Below are 21,826 nucleotides of genomic sequence, written 5' to 3'. Positions count from 1 at the left end.
AGTGCAGCACTTTCACAGCATCATCTTTCAGGATTTGAAAGAGCTCAACTGGAATTCCATCACCTCCACTAGCTTTGTTTGTAGTGATGCTTTCTAAGGCCCACTTGACTTCACATTCCAAGATGTCTGGCTCTAGATTAGTGACCACATCATCATGATTATCTGGGTCGTGAAGATCTTTTTTGTACAGTTCTTCCGTGTATTCTTGCCACCTCTTCTTAATATCTTCTGCTTCTGTTAGGTCCATAAGTCCTTCTAATTATAGCATTTTATGTGATGTTCGGGTCTATGGATATTGGCACAGACACAAAGAAATAACCCCTGGAGAATCCACCTGGAATCTGGAGGTTGGTGAGGTGTAGTATGGAGGAAATGACACTGTCTTGGCTGGGTGTACACAATATGCCTGTGTGTTCTGCTTCATGCCCTCTTTGAAAGCCTCAGCTCATGATGCAGGGGTCCTTCCCAGTTCTCTGACTTCTTTGATAACGTGTGGTCCTTCCTTCTGTGTGCTACAAAAGACGATAAACATGGCTTCTCTGCTAAAAGAACAGTAGTGCAACCCTCTGCCCATTAAGTTCTTTTTAGTTTTCAGTGTACTTCCCAACATGTTTATTCCATTTGGTTTCTGGAGCAACTCTGTAAGATAGGCAGAATAGTCAGAATCCCATCCTATTGCAAATGAAGAAACAGACCCCAAAGTTAAGTGACTGGCCCAGTTCGGTTCTGTTTACTAAATGGGAGTGGGATGTTTAACTATTTCCCACCCTAGAGTGTGCTAGGTATTGGATGTATTAGGGCTGGAAAAAAATCAGGAAAATGTCCCTCTCTCATCTGTCCACTGGGAGGGAAAAAGTATGAAAAGAAAGTTGCAGAGTATTTGAATCTCCTTGAAGAGGATGTCCAAGGTTTAAGGAGACTCTAGGGAAGGGACTGGTTAATTTTGCGATGAGTGAGGCTGACAGATGTGGGAGGGAAGGAGAGAAGGAGTAATACTGAAAGGGACTTGGCAGGGTAAGCCCAAGGTGAGTCTTAAGAAATGTTAGTTCCCAAGGTGAACAAGAGAGGCAAGTGTCCTCTAGGCTAGAAACTCACAGGAGACAGTCATGAAATTAGCAAGGTAAATAGCACGTTCTTAGGGAACCATGGACAATGGTGGGGCTTGTGTCTGGGTGCAGTAAGGTCCATGGCAACTGAGGATCTGAAAAGGCAGGTTGGTGCTCAAATGCAAGCAAGGGTCCTTCTATGCAGATCAAAGATGTCAGTGAGAAGTCATCAGAGATATTTGGGCAAGACAGATTAGACTGGACAGATATGGATTTGGGGGAAAGAAAATGAGGAATGGAAGCTGTGGAATTAAGACAGAGAAGAACGGGAGTAGTGGCCAGCTAGATAGAAGAACATGTCCGATTTAGCTGGAACTCAGTGAGAGTAACCAGTTAAGATTTTTCTTAGTGAAATACAGTGGAGAAGGCAATGGCAACCCACTCCAGTACTCTTGTCTGGAAAATCCCATGGACAGAGGAGTCTGGTAGGCTGCAGTCCATGGGGTTGCTAGGAGTTGGACACAACTGAGCGATTTCACTTTCACTTTTCACTTTCATGCATTGGAGAAGGAATTGGCAACCCACTGCAGTGTTCTTGCCTGGAGAATCCCAGGGATGGGGGAGCCTGGGGACATGACTGAGGCAACTTAGCAGCAGTGAAATACAGACAGGAAAAGCAGGCTGTGGGTGTGTGCTTTCTTTCTTTTTCCTTAAGCGTTTGATTTAGTTTTTTGCTTGCAAGAGGCGGGAGAGAGAGCATTCTAACTTTAAAAGGCATAGACATGAAGAGTGAGCTCTTCTTTTTCATTTTTAATAAAAGCATTAGAGTTGACAAACACACTGGCAAAACTTGCTCTTCCCCCTATGTATTCTGTTATTCATTACTGTTTTGTTTGTGTTTAGTTGCTAAGTTGTGCCCGACTCAGTGCAATCCCATGGATTGTAGCTTGCCAGGCTCCTCTGTCCATGGGATTTCCCAAGCAAGAATACTGGAGTGGGTTACCATTTCCTCCTCCAGGGAATCCTCCTGACCCGGGGATTGAACCCTCATCTCCTGCATTGGCAGACCGTTTCTTTACCACTGAGCCACTGGGGAAGCCCCATCATGCTTCTTGTTAACAAGCTAATTAGGTCAAGGAAAAACAAGGTTCTTCTTCTTAACTTGTGGTATAGAATTAATGTTTCTACTCATCCTTTTTCTGGCCCCCTCCTCCTTGGGCAGAGGATAATGAATAAACTATTGTTTTTGACAACCGTTCTTGCCATCCTAACATGCAGTAGGATCCGCATGTCAAAAGCAGTATTCAGTTGCTGCTGTGGTGTGTGATTCTAGAACGTGCTAAGTCCCCATCCCGCTTTCACAGAGAATGTGGGAACCTGTGCAAGATGGAAACTGGTAGGACTGCTATGACCAGGACACAAGTAACTTTTGCAAGTCTGTGTCCTCATCTATAAAAGGGGGCCAGCTAAAAGTACATCCCTTACTTGTTTGAAACCATATAGATCAGCATGGCTCATAATGAGGGGCCAATAAATGTTAGTTGCTGTAACTACTATATAGTTACTATATAGTCTCAGCCAGACTTGAGAACTAAATAACTTTCAGATCTATTAAGCAAACGACATGGATATAATTTGACCTATGAATGTTCTTTCTACATCTTTTTTTTCGGCCACATCTCGGCCACTGGGATCTTAGTTCCCTGACCAGGGATCGAACCTGTGCCTCTTCCATTGGGAACATGGAGTCTTAACCACTGGACCACCGGGGAAGTTCTTGTTTCCACATCTTAATTGACCCCTTTGATAACACCTTCCCTTTGAGTTACCTATTCTATGTGATTAGGGCTGCTATAACAAAGTACCACAGACTGGGGACAACAGAAATGTATTGTCTCACGGCCCTGAAGTCCAAAATCATTGTCATTGGTAGGGTCAGTTCCTTCTGAGGGCTATGAGGAGAGGATCTGTCCCAGGCTTCTCTCTTTGGCTTGTAGGTGGGCAACTTCTCCCTGTGTCTTCTCACATCATCTTCCCTCTACACGTGCCTCTCTGAAGACACTTCCCCTTTTTACAAAGATACGAGTATTACTGGGTTAGACTCCACCCTTCGTGACCTCTTTCAACTGGTTACTCCCGCAAAGACTTTCTCTCCAAATAAGGTCACCTTCTAAGTTGCTATGAGAAACCTAGACAGTGTATTATAGCAGAGATACCACTTTGCCAACAAAGGTCCATATAGTCAAAGCTATGGCTTTTCCAGTAGTCATGTGCAGATGTGAAATTTAGACCATAAAGAAGGCTGAGTGCCAAAGAATTGATGCTTTTGAACTGTGGTGCTGGAGAAGACTCTTGAGAATCCCTGGGACAGCGAGGAGATCAAACCAGTCAATCCTAAAGGAGATCAATCCTGAATATTCATTGAAAGAACTGATGCTGAAGCTGAAGCTCTAATACTTTGGCCACCTGATGCAAAGAACTGACTCACTGGAAAAGACCCTGATGCTGGGAAAGATTGAAGGCAGGAAGAGAGGAGGGTGACAGAGGATGAGATGGTTGGATGGCATCACTGTCTCAATGGACGTGAGTTTGAGCAAACTCCAAAAAATAGTGAAGGACAGGGAAGCCTGGCATGTTGCAGTCCATGAGGTCACAAAAAGTCAGGCATGACTTAGTGACTCAACAACAACAGCAGCTGAAGTACTGAGAGTTAGGACATCAGCATAAGAAGTTTGAGGGACACAGTGAGCCCCCTGGCACCCTGTGACGCTTGATGTGGTAGAAACATGGAATCCATGTTCCTGTCTACATACAGCATAACCTTTGGCTAGGATGCCAGTGAAGACATTTTTCATAGTGAGAGCTCTCTTTTCTCTATACCATTATCTCGTATGATGATTAGTGATGGAAATAGTTAATCCTGAGTCTCATCAAATTATGGGCCGAAATCCCACCCAAGCAGTCTCGAGAATGCTTTAGCTTCAACTTCTCCACTCTCTCCCACAACCAGGCACTTAGGGACTGCACTTCAAGGGTAGGACGTGCTTCCCAGGGTGAGAGGGGCTTTCCTTCGTGTAGTTTAGCAAGAAAAGTAGAGTTCACCTGGACTTCCCTGGTGGTCTAAGAGTTAAGACTGTGCTTCCACTGCAGGGGGTACAGGTTCAATCCCTGGTCTGGAAGTTTCACAAGCCATGTGATAGGGCCCAAATTAGAAAAAGATAGAGTTCACCCATCTGGATTCCTGTGATATGATGCTTTGCAAAATGTAGGATTTATTTAGAAACACATGTAAGAATATATTTTTTTAAAGACAAAGATTGAATGATTATCATAACTTCCTATAGGAAGTGATAAACTTATTTTTTATCTTTAAATTGTAGTTAGAGTGAAAAGATAAATAAATATAATTAAGACTGTTGTGGATGACAGATTGTAAAGGGAGTATGTGTGTACACACACATTTCTGTATTCAGAGTAGAGTGATTTGTGGAAGAGCTGAAGCTCTGGGAAAGGATGAATCTAAGTCACATCTTCTAACTATATTCACTGCTGGCTCCTGTGTGATGCATAGAAGGTGCTGGATAAATGACCACTGACTGCCCGAGAGGACAGATGTGTGTTTCAGACTTAGTGCTTCATGGTTTGCCAAGTTGCCAGTCTTATCTTAAAAAATTAAACTCATATTTTAACCCCTTAAATGGTTATACCTAGAACCTGATCTAAGGATCCACCATAATTCCAAGGTTTTAGAAAGGTTTTCAAACTTCTGTCTATTCAGTTGTACAACACAACTAATAGTAGCATTTGAAGTTCAAAAGAAGTAGTTTTAGAATAAGCACTGTATCCTCTATAGCAATTGGAGAATGTAATGGCAGCCCACTCCAGTATTCTTGCCTGGAGAATCCCATAGATAGAGGAGCCTGGCAGGCTACAGTCCATGGGGTCATAAGAGTCAGACATGACTTACTGATTAAAGCACCAGCACCAGCACCACCTGTAGCAAATTTGGGAGCCATGATAGAGTAGTCTATAAACAATCATAGGAACCATTGATGGGCGACAAATTACTCCAGATGTTTCAGCAGCATGTTGGGAGGAGAGGGAGCTTCTTTCATCTGTGTCATTGATGTCAGGAAAGGAAATTTTATCTTCTGCGAACTGTTAGGTAGTTGGTATCAGAAACAGAGAACTGAATGGTTTGAACGGTCCTTGGGATGACTCATGTACTAGCTTAAGGAACTTTCTGTTAGATTTTTTTAACCAGCAAAGTAAAGTGGTTGTTTGGGATTTTGGGGGGGTTTTTTAGTGGCATTTGATCCTGTAACTAAATGTGACATTGAGTTGGAAAAGCTTCCTCCCTTGGGTTTCACCTTTATGCTCACACTGCTACCACACTCACAACACATTTGACACCAGATGTGTAGGTCCTTTCCCCACACCAAGCAATTCTCTGTGACACCAGTTGGATGTCCTACCATTCAATTCAGTTCTGACACTGGTCTGTATTAGCCCAGACCCCACAAGTTAAGAGCTCAGTCCCACAAGACTGCCCTCCGCTTCAGATGCCAATTGCAAGTAGTAGGTCTCCATGTTACCCCCAACTTCTGTCCAACTTGGCTACAAGTTACAGGTTCCCATGTGTTGTGTGTGTATGTGTGTGTGTGTGTGTGTGTGTGTGTGTGTGTGTGTGAAGCTTCTTCAGTCATGTCCAACTCTTTGTGACCCTATAAACTATAGCCCGCCAGGCTCCTCTGTCCGTGGGATTCTCCACGCAAGAATACTAGAGTGGGTTGCCATGTGCTGCTCCAAGGGATCTTCCCTACCCAGGGATTGAACCTGTGCCTCTTGTCTCCTGCATTAGCAGGCGGGTTCTTTACCATTAGCACCACTTGGGAAGCCCTCCCATGTGTTAGGGAAATTAAAATGGAGGAAACCTTGTTCAGGCTTCAGAAGCAGGAGAGTGGGCCTCTGACTTACTTCTGACCTGCCTGGACACCGCGGATCCTGCCTGCAAGCACAGCTAGTGCTTAGATAAGAAAAGGAGTGGGTCTTGGAATTCTTGAGCCTCTGAAAATCTGGCCAATCCCTGGGGTCTAACAAAACCCTATGATTCACAAAGCGAAACAAACTGGCAGTATAGACGTTAAAAAAGAACCCCAAAACCAGAGCTGCAGCTTTGCATGCAAACTGATGATGATATCAGTTTGAGGCCTGGGATTATAAGTGGAAGCCCCCTAACCACAATTTGAAGTCTCACCCATGGGGTGGACACACCACTCAGGACCCTTTCCCATTGTGACTCCAGATTGCTATTAACAAGAGACTTGCCAGATCTGTTCAAGTCTGGATGTAGGTTGTTGGTGTATTGTCTATTAGTTCTGTCTCTCGTTTCTATTTCTTTTTTTTTTTTAATGACTGCATGTTGAAATTAAGTCAAATCTATAAAAATAGAAATTATTTATTTGTGTGTAATGAATGGTTTCTTCTGTTAGCAAATCCTTTGAACTTATAGGTAAAACTTTAGGCAAGACAGAGTGACCCTCCCACTTCTCCAGCTAGGATTCAGTTACTTGCTGGAATGGCTTCCACAACTCAGGGAAACACTTGCTTAACACTATTATAAAAGGATGTGATAAAGTATATAGCTGGGCTTGTAGATGGAAGAGATACAGAACGGGAGGTATGTGGCAGCCCCCACATCCCGTGCAGGTGAGCCACATTCCCAGATCCTCCATGTGTTCACCGAGCCCAGAGGTCCCCAAATCCCACACCTTAGGGATTTTTATGCGGACTTAATCACATAGGCAACTTAATCAGTTTCCAGCCCTCTCTGGAGAATGGGGTGTGGGACCAAAAGCTCTAAGCTTCTAATCATGGCTTGGTCTTTCTGGTGACTAATCCCCAAGCAGGAATCACCAAGAGTCACCCAGGAGATGCCAAGGAACTAGGCGCTTGGTGTCAGGAACCAGGGTCAAAGACCAAATATTAGAACATTATTACTCCTAGGGCTCTTATCACTAAGGAAGTTACAAGGATAGTCAGAGTTCTATGCCAAAAACTGGGGGCAGAGACCAATAAGTATATTTTCTATGAACTCAAAGATACCAAAAAGAAAGCATTTCAAGATCAACTGTTGGCTTAGTTCTACAGGAGATGCAGAGCTTACATTTCCTACACCAAGGCTTTTTGTTTTGTTTATACTCTAATTCTGATTTTGGCCTGCTAAAGCTAACAATTCTTATTTTGGTTGAGGGCAGACTTCACTGAGGTATCATTGTTATACAAAAATTTACACTTATTTAATATATGTATATTGATGAGTTTGGAAATATGCACACCATCTATGATGTCATCACTGCAATCAAAATACTAAACTTATTCAGCACCTCCAAAAAATCCCTTAGGTTTTCTTGTGGACTTTTTTTTTTCTTCTTCTTTTTGTGGTGAGAACATAACATGAGTTTAACAGAAAATTTATATCTAAAGAGCTATAATTCCTCACTGCCCCCTTCCCAAAGTCCCTGACAACCACCATTCTGTCTCTGCTTTTATGAATTTGGCTATTGTAGATACTTGATACAAGCGGAATCATGCAGTGTTTGTTCCTCTATGAAGGCTTACTTCGTTTAGCGTCATTTCTTCAAGATTCATCCATATTGTTGCAGATGCCAAGATTTCCTTATTTTTGAGATGAATAATATTTTGTGTTATGTATATACCACATTTTCTTTGTCCATTCATCTGTCGACGGACATTTGGGTTATTTCTATATTATCTTAGCTATTTCTTAGTTGTTTCTGTATTATCTTAGCTGGTGCCACAGTGAGCATGGGATTGCAAATATCTCTGAGATGCTGCTCTCAATTCTTCTGGGTATATACACAGAAGAGGAATTGTTGGATTATATGGTAGTTCTGTTTTTAATGTTTTGGGGATCCTCCATATTGTTTTCCATAGAGGCTGCACCATTCTGCATTCCTGCCAACAGTGTATAAGGGTTCTGATTTCTTCACCTTGTCATCAACACTTGTTATCTTCTGTGCTTTCAATTATTTCTCTCTATCCTAACTGGTGTGAGATGATATCTCATTATGACTTTAATTTGCATTTCCCTGATGATTACTGATCTTGAGCAGCTTTTCTTATACCTGGTGGCAGTTTGTATGTCTCTTTTTTAGAGAAATGTCTGTTGAAATCCTTTTCTCATTTTTACGTCATGTTCTTTGTGGTGGTTTTTTATTAATAGATTATTGAATTGTAGGAGAGTCTTACATATTTTGGATATTAGCTACTTATATGGAGATGGTTTACAAATTGCTTTCTCCTATTCTGTAGATTGCCTTTTCACTCTGTTAATCGTTTTCTTTGCTGTGAAGATTTTTAGTTTAGTGTAATTCCATTTGTTTGATTTGTCTTCTTGCTTAGGTTTTTGGTGTCAAATACAAGAAATCATTGCCAAGATCAATGTCATGACCTATATGGGAAAATAATCTAAGTAAGAGTAGACATGTGTATAACTGATTTACTTTTCTGTACAGTGAACTAACACAACATTGTAAATCAACTATACTCAAATAAAAATAATTTTTTAGAAGCCCCCCGTCCACCATTTTCTTCAAAAAGTTTTAACAGTTTCAGATTTTATGTTTAAGTCTAGTTTGCTTTGAGTTTAGTTTGTGAGTGCTATAAGATAGGGATCCAGTTTCATTCCTTAGCATGTGGATGTCCAGTTTTTCCGACATTGTTTGTTGAAGAGAATATCTCTTCCCCATTGTGTGTTCTTGGCACCCTCATGGAAGATGAATTGACCATGTTTGTTTAGGTTTATTTCTGAGCTCTCTGTTCTGTTCCTTTGATCCATATGTCTGTTTTTAGGCCAGTATTGTACTGTTTTAATTACTACACCTTTGTAATCTATTTTCAGAATCAAGAGGTGTGGTACCTCCAGTTTTGCTCTTTTTTCTCAAGATCATAAAGTTAAGTGAGTGAATTATTTTCATGTCAGAGAACTAAGTTTTACTACCGTTTCCTTTCCCTTCTTGGCCTGTTTATTCTGAAATAATAATCTTTGAAATTGCTTTACAGATAACGGTTACAGGAGGATGATCCTCTGATCTAGTAGCTCCATTTTTTCCCATACTGTTGCTAATTTATCTTTCCAACTTTTTCTTTTCTGGTGTTTTTTTTTTAAAGGCTGAAAAGAAAGGAGCCAGCAATACAGTTATTGGTATGATCTTTGGATGTTATGCTTTGTTTGACTTTCTGGCATCTTTGGTATTTGGAAAATATGTAAGTATTAATTTTTTTAATGGTGTAATGAGTTATTCTAATTACAAGTCTAAAATTTCCACTGGTGCAGAAATAACCAGCATCTTATGTTATGAACTGTGCTTCAGTTGACAGTTCCATTCTTATGGTTGATTGATTTTTAACTTCTTCCGTGTTTGTAAGAATGCATGTTGTCATTCCACTAAAGAATTATGTTTTGTTAACTGTATATATATTCCCCAAATCTTCTGTTTCCTGTTACAGTGGACTTGTTTATGTCACTATAGACTTGTAGCAGTCATCAATTTACCACTTTTCTTTGACATTTATTATAGCTTGTACAGATTGGAGCAAAATTTATGTTTGTAGTAGGAATGTTTGTCTCAGGAGCAGTTACAGTTCTCTTTGGGTAAGTCATGTTCTGATATGTTTGGGAGCCTGAACAGATTTCCTAATTTATCTTCAGTTTAAAATGTTAATGTTTTCTTTAAATCAATCATTACCATTGATTATCAAATGCCTGGCATATGAATAATGGTGAAGGGCATTGGATGGTGTGGAGAATGAAATGAATGACATTGATCTTAAGAAAAAAATCCTCTAGGGGATTACCATTAAGTTGGCTGCTGAATCTGTTCTTTAGGACTTCTGTGACTTGAGTGACAGAAACTTCACACAGTTTTCTGAGTCACAAATTTTTTTGGCTTAAGCAAAAAAGTGAGTTTCTTGTCTAAACAATCAGCTAAAGAAGATCAGAATGTAATGTTAAGATAATGTTATCAGACATCTTTCTCGGGTTCCTGATTTTGCTTTTTTTTTTTTTTTGCTTGGGGAAGACCTAAATCTAAGTCTTTCTGCATAGCTTCTTGTTAGATTGACTCTACATTTCTTAAAGGCCTACTAAGTATTATTATTTAAGACATCAAATATGTCAGTAGAAAAGGGCAATGAGGCTGTTATTATGACTCGAATTCCTCCTACTAAAAATATAACATAGAAACTCTTAAGAATTCATATTCTAAAGTGGCTTATTTTAATAACTATGATTGAAGTGTTACTGTTTTCAGTGAGTACAGTTAAATAAAATCAATTTGGCATTTGAGGATTGTCTTATTCTTTTTTAGTCTCTTGGACCAAGTTCCAGAAGGAGCAGTGTTTATTGCTATGTGTTTTCTGCTGAGAATAACTGATGCAATCAGTTTCGAGGCAGCAATAACTGCGTCGTCTTCTATTCTTGCCAAGGCTTTTCCAAACAATGTGGCTACAGTACTGGTAAGTATCTTATACACTTTTCCTATTTTCCTTTTAGTGTAGCTAAAATGTTTGCTTGACCTTTCAAGCCAAAGCTGGGGCCCATTCTTCTAGACCTGCTTTTTTTCTACTCTCTGTGTTTGTTACCTTTTACCCCAGTTTCTGCTATGCCCAGTGTCCGAGTCCCCAAAACTGAGAGAATAAGACATCCACAGCAATGCAAAAGCATAAAGGGGTTTATTGCTAGCTCGAGCCAGAGCTCCTGTCACATCCAACACAGTGGAGTAGAACAAGAGCCCGGAGCCCAGATGTACAGCAGTATTTATAAGTTTAGAACAAAAACAGGGAGTTGGCAAGGGTTGATTGGCTGCAGGGGTTTCCTGGTATTTACTGATTGGCCAGTTATTATCCCTCTGATTGGCCAGAGTTATCATCCCCGGAAGCCCCAGAAGCATGGGGAAGCATGACTCAGGGATTATTTTTGGCCTAGTGCACCTCTCTGAGCCTGTCATGGCTCTGGTGAGGTTGTAACAGTTTCTACTTTCAGCAGCAGGCTGTCAATAAATGTACCCTTAGTCTTACTTAGGTGCTTTTCCTGGGCTTACAAGCCCCTAAATGGGCAAAACTAAAGACTCTTTTTTAACCTCTTAAAAAAAAAACCTCCTTAGTAATGTTTGCTATCTCTCTCTAGCCTAGATTGTGGCTGGGCTGCCTGAAGCAGATTTATACTACAGTCCTGCTTGCACTTTTCCCAGAGTCATGGAAAGGATCTTAGAGATTGTCTCGAATTCCTTATGTGCTTCTGTGCAGTGGGTCTGAGGATGGACTTCAGTTCAGTTCAGTTCAGTTGCTCAGTCCTGTCCGACTCTTTGCGACCCCATGAATTGCAGCACGCCAGGCCTCCCTGTCCATCACCAACTCCTGGAGTTCACCCAAACTCATGTGCATCGAGTCAGTGATGCCATCCAGCCATCTCATCCTCTGTCGTCCCCTTCTCCTCCTGCCCCCAATCCCTCCCAGCATCAGGGTCTTTTCCAATGAGTCAACTCTTCGCATGAGGTGGCCAGAGTATTGGAGTTTCAGCCTCAGCATCAGTCCTTCCAATGAACACTCAGGACTGATCTCCTTTATGATGGACTGGTTGGATCTCCTTGCAGTCCAAAGGACTCTCAAGAGTCTTCTCCAACTTACTTTACCATAAAAATCCAGAGCCTGGTAGCATCATATTGACAAACATTCTCATATATTGCCCAGATGCCTTGACATGGAGTATTAGTGACATAGCAGATTCTTGTCCCAGCTTTTAGCGGCTGCATTCTCTCCTCTGGACCCAGGCATTCCTGAAGGACTCCTGGTTTGTATATGAAAATAGGCACCACCCTCAGCTTCCCTGGTGGCTCAGAGGTTAAAGCGTCTTCCTCCAATGCAGGAGACCTGGGTTCGATCCCTGGGTTGGGAAGATCCCCTGGAGAAGGAAATGGTAACCCACTCCAGTATTCTTGCCTGGAGAATCCCATGGACGGAGAAGCCTGGTAAGCTACAGTCCATGATGTCGCAAAGAGTCGGACACGACTGAGTGACTTCACTTTCTTTTCTTTCTTTCTTTCACTTTCTTTTCTTTCTTTCTTTCACTTTCTTTTCTTTCTTTCTTTCACTTTCTTTTCTTTCTTTCTTTCACTTTCTTTTCTTTCTTTCTTTCACTTTCAGAGACCTCAGATCTAATCAGCTCAGTACCATGTTCCCTCATTTACCCATATTAATACTACAGTTTGAAAGTTTTGACCATCAGGTAAACTATTTGCTGTATAAATATAAATATGCACACTTTTATTAAGTATATACCCATATATATTTATACAGTTAATGTAAGTACATATATCTGTGTATGTATTGTATATCTGGATAAATTCACTATAGGTTCTAAGCAATTTGTCATGCCATGCTGGCCACTGTAACAGATATACTATTTCCATTTCCAAAAAGTATATTTTTCAGAAGGGGTTCAGAAAGATGCTAGTTGGTTGACATGCTCTGTAAAACAAGGTTTTGTGGCTGAACATGTTTGGAGTAGGGCTTTGCTGTCCTGCAAGTTAGAGCTGGTCAGTTCACATTAGCATGAGTTGTTTTCATTTTATGTGTGAACAGACTATAACATTTGCCCATTTTCCCACAGTACTGCTGATTTGTCTCATGCATTAATAGTTGCTGTCATGGTACTTTTGGGAAATTAGTCTTTTGTCAGTACTTTTTCCCCAGTCTTCGTTTGTCTTTTTTGTTTTTTTTTTTTTTGCTGTCCATAGTTTTTCATATTTTCATGTAACCAGAGTTATCAGTCTTCTTTTGTGTCTTCTGAGGTTTTATGCCATAATTAGAAAATTTGCTTCACTGTAAGGATTAGGAAAAAACTCTATATTTTCTTTTTCTAGTACTTTTATCATTTCAATGTGCATGTTTAAATTTTTGGTCTGTCTTGGATGTGTGTGGGTGGTGTGTGTATAAATTGTAAAGTGGATAGAATTTTTTTCAGAACTTTCCATTAAAGCTTTGTTCATTTTTCAAATGAAACATATTAACTCAATTTCTTTTGTTTTCCCATTTTTAGGGAAGTCTTGAGACTTTCTCTGGACTGGGACTAGTGCTGGGGCCTCCTTTGGGTGGCTTTTTGTATCAGTCCTTTGGCTATGAGGTGCCTTTCATTTTTCTGGGATGCATAGTTCTGCTGATGGTTCCCCTCAACATGTATATTTTACCCAATTATGGTAAGATCTCATTTATTGTTCATTTTAAGAATCTTAAATTTAAGTATTTTTATGCCTTTGTAGGAGACCAGTGTAACATATACACTCTTTCATTTTATATAACCACTAATAGATTTGTAGTGTATGCGAAAGAATCAATTCTTTTTTCAGAAATGTTACGATAGGCAATTAGTTTATATAAATTGTCATAAATTCTTTCTGACTTATAGAACTAGCAAATATTAAATTTCTTATCATAAAACATATGCAATGCCCACCAGATATCTTCCTGAATTCTAAATTAAAGATTCTTTACATCTTTTAATGTAAAGAATGTTTCCATTACAAGGCACTGTGACAGGAGGACAAAGTTAGACCTTCCTTCCGCAGGTTTCTTGTAGCTGTGTGTGCAGCACAGCTCAAGTGTGAGGACTCTGGGCCACATCAGGCAGTAATGGGAATCATCTTGGCTCTGAAGCTTCATGCTCCATAGGAGTCAACCTATCCCATAACAACGCCGTAGGCACAGCTGCCAGGGTCTCCATGAGGCACATTCTGGGTACAAGAGTCCCCAAGCTCAGGGAGGCACAAAGCATCGAGTATTGATGGTTAGTTTATAGTTCCTTCTGTACAGATGAAATTTACCAGTCAGGGATGACTTTCATTATAAGCCAGATTGCTGAGTAATGGGAGTTGGCATTTTACCATTATCAGATTCCTGCTGCGACACAACCACCAAGTTAGCTGGAGAGCTGGAGGAGAGCCTGTCATCTTTCTGTGCATATTGATGGTTGTTTCTGTAGTCAGGCATCCCGGACTGGCCTTCTGTTGGGTTCACAGGTGAACACTTGGCTATTAACTAAGAGACTGACACCAGGTCAGATTCTCTTGCAGTAGGGGAAAGGGTTCTGTTTACTCTTTATCAATAACATCATGTAGGGGAAAAAGATGGCTTACTAGTTAATTGTGGAATGTGGCATTTAGAACTTCGGTGATTAAGCGCTGGACTTGCCCCAGCATCAGTAATTCTTTGAGTCCTGGCCTGCTCTCCTCATCTCTGCCCCTCACTCTCACAACATGGTATCTTTTGAAGCCCCTCGAATCACTGTCAGCCTAGTTACTTGGTACTTACTTCTCTTTGTTCCTGTTATTCCTCAATTAAACTTTTCCTGCATCTTTAACTTAAAGCTCTAGTTGTTGTTCATTTGCTCAGTCATATCTGACTTTTTGCAATCCCATGGACTGCAGCATGTCAGGCTATCTCCTGGAGCTTGCTCAAACTCTTGTCTATTGAGTCAGCAATGCCATCCAATCATCTCATCCTCTGTCGACCCCTTCTCCTCCTGCCTTCAGTCTTTCCCAGCATAAGAGTCTTTTCAAATGAGTCAGCTCTTCAAATCAGGTGGCCAAAGAATTGGAGCTTCAGCTTCAACAACAGTCCTTTGAATGAATATTTAGGATAGATTTCCTTTAAGATTGACTGGTTTGATCTCCTTGCAGTCCAGGGGACTCTCAAGAGTCTTCTCCAACACTACAGCTTGAAAGCATCAATTTTTCATTGTTCAGCCTTCTTTATGGTCTAGCTCTCACATCCATACATGACTACTGGAAAAACCATAGCTTTCACTATATGGACCTTTGTCAGTAAAATAATGCATCTGCTTTTTAATACACTATCTAGGTTGGTCATAGCTTTTCTTCCAAGGAGCAAGCATCTTTTAATTTCATGGCCGCAGTCACCATCTGCAGTGGCTTTGGAGCCTAAAAAAATAAAATCTGTCACTGTTTCCATTGTTTGCCCATCCATTTGCCATGAAGTGATGGGACAAGATGCCATGATCTTCGTTTTTTGAATGTTAAATTTTAAGCCAGCTTTCTCAACTCTCCTCTTTCACTTTCAAGAGGCTCTTTATTTTCTCTTCAGTTTCTGCCATTAGGGTGGTGTCATCTATGTATCTGAGGTTATTGATATTTCTCATGCAACCTTGATTCTAGCTTGTACTTCATCCAGCCTGGCATTACTCTGCATATAAGTTAAATAAGCAGGGTGACAATATACAACCTTGATGTACTTCTTTCCCAATTTGGAACCAATCAGTTTTTCCATGTCTGGTTCTAACTGTTGCTTCTTGACCTGCATACAGATTTCTCAGGAGGCAAGTAAGGTGGTCTGGTATTCCCTTCTCTTTAAGAATTTTCCACAGTTTGTTGTGATCTACACAGTTAAATGCTTTAGTGTAGTCAGTGAAGCAGAAGCAGATGTTTTTTCTGGAATTCTCTTGCTTTTTCTATGATCCAACAGATGTTGACCATTTGATCTCTGGTTCCTCTGCCTTTTTCTAAGTTCAGCTTGAACATCTGGAATTTCTCAGTTCACATACTATTGAAGCCTGGCTTGGAGAATTTTGAGCAATACTTTGCTAGTGTGTAAGATGAGTGCAATTGTGAAGTAGTTTGAACATTCTTTGGCATTGCCTTTCTTTGGGATTGGAATGAAAACTGACCTTTTCCAGTCCTGTGGCCACTGCTGAGTTTTCCATATCTGCTGGCATATTGAGTGCAGCATTTTCACAACATCATCTTTTACGGTTTAAAATAGCTCAGCTGGAATTGTATCGCCTCCACTAGCTTTTGTTTGGCCCACTATGCTTTGTTTTGCTTTCTAAGCCCCACTATGTTTTTATGAACAAAATGGTTTGGCAAGCTTTCTGTTTATCTAAGTAAGGGTCTTGTATTTAGATGGAATGGGGAAAACTGATATATATATTTTTTAATCTCACAATTTATAATGTTAAAGGTATAAATATAGATTTAGGTGTTCCGATTAAGGAGTACCTTTAAAAATTACTGTTTTAGGAAAGCTTATAGGTAAGGCTGGAAAGTTAAATTTCCTTTTATTTTGATGATATTGGCAGAATTTTGTATTCTGTAAGTTCTACTCCACTCGTTTTTTTCCTTTTAAACCCATAAACACTGTGGATTTGGGTTACTAAGAGTCAATTTCAGCCCCTTGCTGTCTCTTATCCTTTATATCTGCTTGCCAAGTCTCCTCTTCTGTATTGTGCTAAAGAAAAATCCTGTGTCGCACCCCCCCGCCCCCCCCCCCCCCCCCCCCCCCCCGCCCCAGCCATGCTGTTTGGTGTGTGAGATCTTAGTTCCCTGACCAGGGGACCAGGGATGAACCCATGCCCCATGCTGTGCAATGCAGAATCTTAACCATTGGACTGCCAGGGAAGTCCCTGAAGAAATATTTTTAAAACACAGTCATGTACATGACAATCCTCTTTTTTTAAACTTTTTAAAATTTATGTTTTTAACTGGAGGATAATTGTTTTAGTATGTTGTGCAGATTTCTGCCATACAAAAATGTGAATTAGTCATTAGTATGCACATATCTCCTTCCTCTCGAGTCTCCCTCCCCCCACCACTCCCTCCTTCCACCCCTTTGGGGATGCCTGTGTGTGGTGCTCAGTCCCTTTAGTTATGTCTCACTCTTTGAGACCCTGTGGATAGTAGCCTGCCAGGCTCCCCTGTCCATGGGATACTCCAGGCAGGAATACTGGAGTGGGTTGTCATGCTCTCCTCCAGGGGATCTGCCCCACCCAGGGATCGAACCCACATCTCCTGCATCTCCTGTGTTGCCAGTGGATTTTTTTTTTTTTTTTAACCACTGAACCACTGAGGAAGCCTCCTGTAGGGATGACAGTCCTCTTAAGAAAAATGCCTGAATCCATGAATTGTGAGCTTTACCTTGAAAGCCACTAGAAGCTGTTGTTAGAGGTTTCTCAGGCAAGTCATATGAGCTGGACTGCCTCCCACTTCCACTCTATCTGACTCCGACTCATCCTTCAAAACTTAATTGTATGACCTCTTCTGGAAAGTTTCCCTGAGCCCTCTCAATCAGTGATCTAAATGCTGAGGCAGGAGTGCCTCAGTGCTCCGCATCCTTCCTGTCCCTCCACACCTGAAGGCCTCTCCACTTCCTTACCTCTCAGAGCAGCTTCCTGTGGCAGGCATTGTCAACCATGGAATCATGTCCTCCAAGAAGAATGTATCAGAATTGGAGGAAGCAGAGAGATTGCTTAAGGAGGTTGGAAAAGCTCCCTGGGTGATTCTGCTGTGTGTCTCTAGAAACAGGTATCACCCTAAGTTTTCATTACTTGGGCTTCTTCAACAGCTTAGCTAAACTCATGATGTGTTCATTTTCATGGACATTCCTGTATGTTCTTATGGTGATAATCCCCTTTCCCACTTTGCATGCAGAGAAAGGGACTATTTATTTCATAATACTTTGTCTTATGCCATAGACCCATAATACTTCTATATACACAATAAATGTAATTGATTAAAGTTGATCCTTTATCATTGTTATTTTAAACATTGGTAATACACAATCCAAAATCCATAACCAGTCAAGTCTCCCTGCTGGCCTGCCTCACTGAGCCACATGGTGGGCTTAGCCCTTTTCTAAGTCAAATCAGTAGCGAAACAGGTTGGGTTCACATTTGGTTCATCATTGACTATTTGGCTAATAATTAAGAAATTAGCCCTTATCCCTCTTATCCTGACAAATATAGCTGGACCACACTTGATGCTTCTTTTGTTCTTTGCTTCCTACCGAATCATTATTTACCAAGAATTTATTACATAATGAGTTCTGTTGAAATGAGGATAGCTCAGTGCTGCTCTGGCCCTCAGAGCTTCGTGGCCTAGCTCACTGCACAGTCTCCTAACTCGCCTCCTGTCTCTATTTCCCAGGAGACCACAGGTGTAGCTCTTTGAACTGCAAGTCTGATTCTTGTTTGAAACCTCTAGTGATTTCCTGGGCTTCTTAGCCTGCTTTACAAAACCCTGCATCATCTTATCACTACATCCTTCTGCGGTATGATCTCTCCTCCCGACACTCCAATGTCCACCCTCCTTCTTTATTTTTGCTCCTTCATTTCCTCAAACAGAATACTTTCCCCTTGCTTTCGAGTCTCACAATGAGCCATTCCTGGATAATATGCCTGGGTTATTCTTTCCTCCTTCTTTGCTTGCTCATCTCAAGCTCATCCTTTAGACAGTAATTTAGATATTACTACTTTCATAAATTCTCTCCTAAACAGCTTTCCCTCTCTTTTAGGCAACCCTCTCATATGCTCCAATTGCTACCCTCCTAGCTCCATCCTGGCTCTCACCACACCTTTTGGTAACTTCTCTGTGAGGTCAGGATCTGAGTTTGTCTTCTTTGGCTTTATGTGCCCAGTGATTTGGCATGATATCGGACTCAGCAAAGATTTTGTTGAGCACATTAGTTGGAAGATAGGAAAGTCACCCAACAATAAACCATGTAAGATGAAATGCAGTTTAGGTTGCTCGATTACATGGTAATGGAGGTAAAATTTGCAGGATGCTTAGGACCAGAACGAGGCTTTACAAAGTGGCTAGAGATTGAAAAATTGGCAGGGGAAAAAGAAGGGAGTTATAGGATATGATTGGAGGCTTGGGAACAACCATGCTTGATGCTTGGGACAATGAGAAGTTGTGTTGCTGCTGGGGAAATGGCAGCACCTGAGGTTGGTGCTTCCCTATAGCTCAAAGGACTTTCCTGTAGCTCAAACGGTAAAGAATCTACTTGCAATGCAGAAGACCAGGGTTCGATCCTTGGGTTGAGAAGATCCTCTGGAGAAGGGAATGGCAAGCCACTCCAGTATTTTTGTCTGGAGAATCCCATGGACACAGGAGCCTGGCGGGCTACAGTCTGTGGGGTTGCAAAGAGTTGGACATGACTGAGCAACTGACACGAGGTTGGCTCTCAGCTGACCTTGATGCCAAATTGAATGTACTTGTGATTCACTAACATCCCTTTCAATCCAGTGTTTTTCTGTAAGCAGAAAAAATAGTCTTGTGTTCTTTGATTGACTCAGATTCCTCCTCAGCACACACACATTGTTGCCTGATAAAGCGTCTGGTTTTTCCTACCACCAAGGGCAACTTCATGTGTTCTCTCTCCCATCTGGGGAAAGCCTTCCAGATGATGACCTATAACCAAGACCACTTCTCCTCATACTCTGATTCCAGTTGATTTTTTTTTTTTTTAATCTGAGAAATTATTTCTTAACTACCTGGAAATGGCCTCTAGGTTTGAATAACTTATATGCAAATGTTGATAATGTGCAATTTTAGGCAAACTCAGAGGCATGGTTGTTTTGATTACTGGATAAAGATGGCGTTACCAATTTTACTTTTGAAAATAGACTGAAAGATTAAGTTCATCAGTATTAATTACTCTAATTTCTTTTTAAATTTTTACCCCAAAGAGTCTGATAAAGGGAAACACTCATTCTGGAAACTCATCACTTTACCCAAGGTTGCCTTTTTATCCTTTGTCATCACCTCATTCAGCTCCTGTTTTGGCTTCCTTGAGCCTACACTGTCCCTCTTTGTTTTGGAGAAGGTGAGTAGCCTGGTGATGAAAACTCCCCATTGTGGTAGGTGCACATAATTGCTTGTTCTCAGGCCCTGCTTGCTAGAAAGTTCTGGGTGTGGCTTTAAGGAGGAGGCAGAATGAAATCTATACATCAAGAGAGCCTGTACCTTCCCTCTGTGATGTCCCTATAATTAGGGGTCTGATTTGTGTAAATGAAAGATGCCTTTCATCTGGTCTCTTTCTCCTAGGCTTTGCTCTAGTCATCATAGATCTGGCTTGGGCAGCATCCTGACTACTTAACAAGGATACTTTCCTCTGTTTTAATTCCATTGAGGCATTTGAGGTTCTGAGTGGCTCATTTAATGTGAGGTGTCCTTCTTTTCTAACAGATCCTCTCTGGATCCATTTACTTTTAGTCTATTGCATATATGTGAAAGACTATGAACTGTACTGATCTGAAATGGGAGAAAGGAACCAGGAGTCTCTATTTTTTTTAATGCTGAAAATGACTGAATTTTAAAGTTGGATGTCATAGCAATTTGTTCTTTGATATTTTTGAAAAAAGATTGTTAAGAAATAATGCAATAGAGTATATTACTGAGTCTGATAGTTAATTATACTAGAGAGTTAATCTGTGTTTATAAAGACAGAAATCTACTAGCTGCAGCTCATGTTCACTTTGAGGCCCCAGAATGAAGAAAGCACCATTATCAGAAACACAACCCCTTCAAGTCACTCAACAGTTTGGGGGTATTCTACAGGTAAACTTGGGGACTGTAATTTTACTGTCAGGCCCAAGTTTTGGAAAATAATATAATATCACAATTAAGTAGTGAGCATCTATGAGGTAATGCATAAGAAAAATATCTTGTGTTTTCAATGACACATTCCATTCACATTATCAACAATGAGTCTGCTTAAGAGTCATTTTTCTTCCTTTTAAAAACTCTGTCCAAATCTTGAAAAAAATTGTAACAATCTTTCATAAACCCAGGTTGCTCATGTCTAACTTATAAAAATCTTTAGAAATGTACTTTCCTGTTTTTCTGTCACATTTTTTTTCCTGTTGCCCTTTTTCTGCCTTATCTGTTGTTTGAATTGACTTTTTACTGTCCCGTCATTGGTCGACCAGTCTTTTAGGGAAGGAAGGGGTCCACCCCATTTTAAAATCAGAAGAGGATATCTCTGACTTTTATATCTTGCTACTGTCTTTAAAGGGCTAATTTTTAGTTTGAATTATGTCATAAAAATTGTTAAAACATATACTGACCTAAGTAGATCCCATGTGCTTAATTAAAGACTAGTTACTATGGACAGAGGTTCCCGACATTGTACAGGAGACAGGGATCAAGACCATCCCCATGGAAAAGAAATGCAAAAAACCAAAATGGCTGTCTGAGGAGGCCTTACAAATAGCTGTGAAAAGAAGAGAAGTGGAAAACAAAGGCGAAAAGGAAAGATATAAGCATCTTAAAGCAGAGTTCCAAAGAAGAGCAAGAAGAGATAAGAAAGCCTTCCTCGGCGATCAGTGCAAAGAAATAGAGGGAAAGAACAGAATGGGAAAGACTAGAGATCTCTTCAAGAAAATTAGAGATACCAAGGGAACTTTTCATGCAAAGATGGGCTCGATAAAGGACAGAAATGTTATGAACCTAACAGAAGCAGAAGATATTAAGAAGAGGTGGCAAGAATACACAGAAGAACTGTACAAAAAAGATCTTCACGACCAAGATAATCACGATGGTGTGATCACTCACCTAGAGCCAGACATCCTAGAATGCGAAGTCAAGTGGGCCTTAGAAAGCATCACTACAAACAAAGCTAGTGGAGGTGATGGAATTCCAGTTGAGCTATTTCAAACCTTGAAAGATGATGCTGTGAAAATGCTGCACTCAATATGCCAGCAAATTTGGAAAACTCAGCAGTGGCCACAGGACTGGAAAAAGTCAGTTTTCATTCCAATTCCAAAGAAAGGCAATGCCAAAGAATTCTCAAACTACCACACAATCACACTTATCTCACACACTAGTAAAGTAATGCTCAAAATTCTCCAAGCCAGGCTTCAGCAATACGTGAACCATGAACTTCCAGATGTTCAAGCTGGTTTCAGC

At 40.8% G+C, this 21,826-nt stretch overlaps 1 protein-coding gene across 2 annotated transcripts in view; it reads left to right on the top strand.

Annotated features, from left to right (window-relative positions):
- The window catches only part of SLC18B1 (solute carrier family 18 member B1), a 34,841-nt gene that overhangs the window by 3,908 nt on the left and 9,107 nt on the right, over positions 1-21,826 (top strand). For both annotated transcript variants that reach the window (XM_069598465.1, XM_069598464.1), the window contains 5 exons: positions 9,240-9,335; positions 9,650-9,723; positions 10,439-10,586; positions 13,168-13,324; positions 19,606-19,742. In XM_069598465.1, coding sequence (XP_069454566.1) covers positions 9,240-9,335; positions 9,650-9,723; positions 10,439-10,586; positions 13,168-13,324; positions 19,606-19,742 — 612 coding nt within the window. The remainder of the gene's footprint in view (positions 1-9,239; positions 9,336-9,649; positions 9,724-10,438; positions 10,587-13,167; positions 13,325-19,605; positions 19,743-21,826) is intronic.

Source organism: Ovis canadensis, chromosome 8 (assembly GCF_042477335.2).
Source record: "Ovis canadensis isolate MfBH-ARS-UI-01 breed Bighorn chromosome 8, ARS-UI_OviCan_v2, whole genome shotgun sequence".
NCBI classification, from domain to species: domain Eukaryota; kingdom Metazoa; phylum Chordata; class Mammalia; order Artiodactyla; family Bovidae; genus Ovis; species Ovis canadensis.
This window is presented reverse-complemented; position numbering and strand designations above follow the sequence as displayed.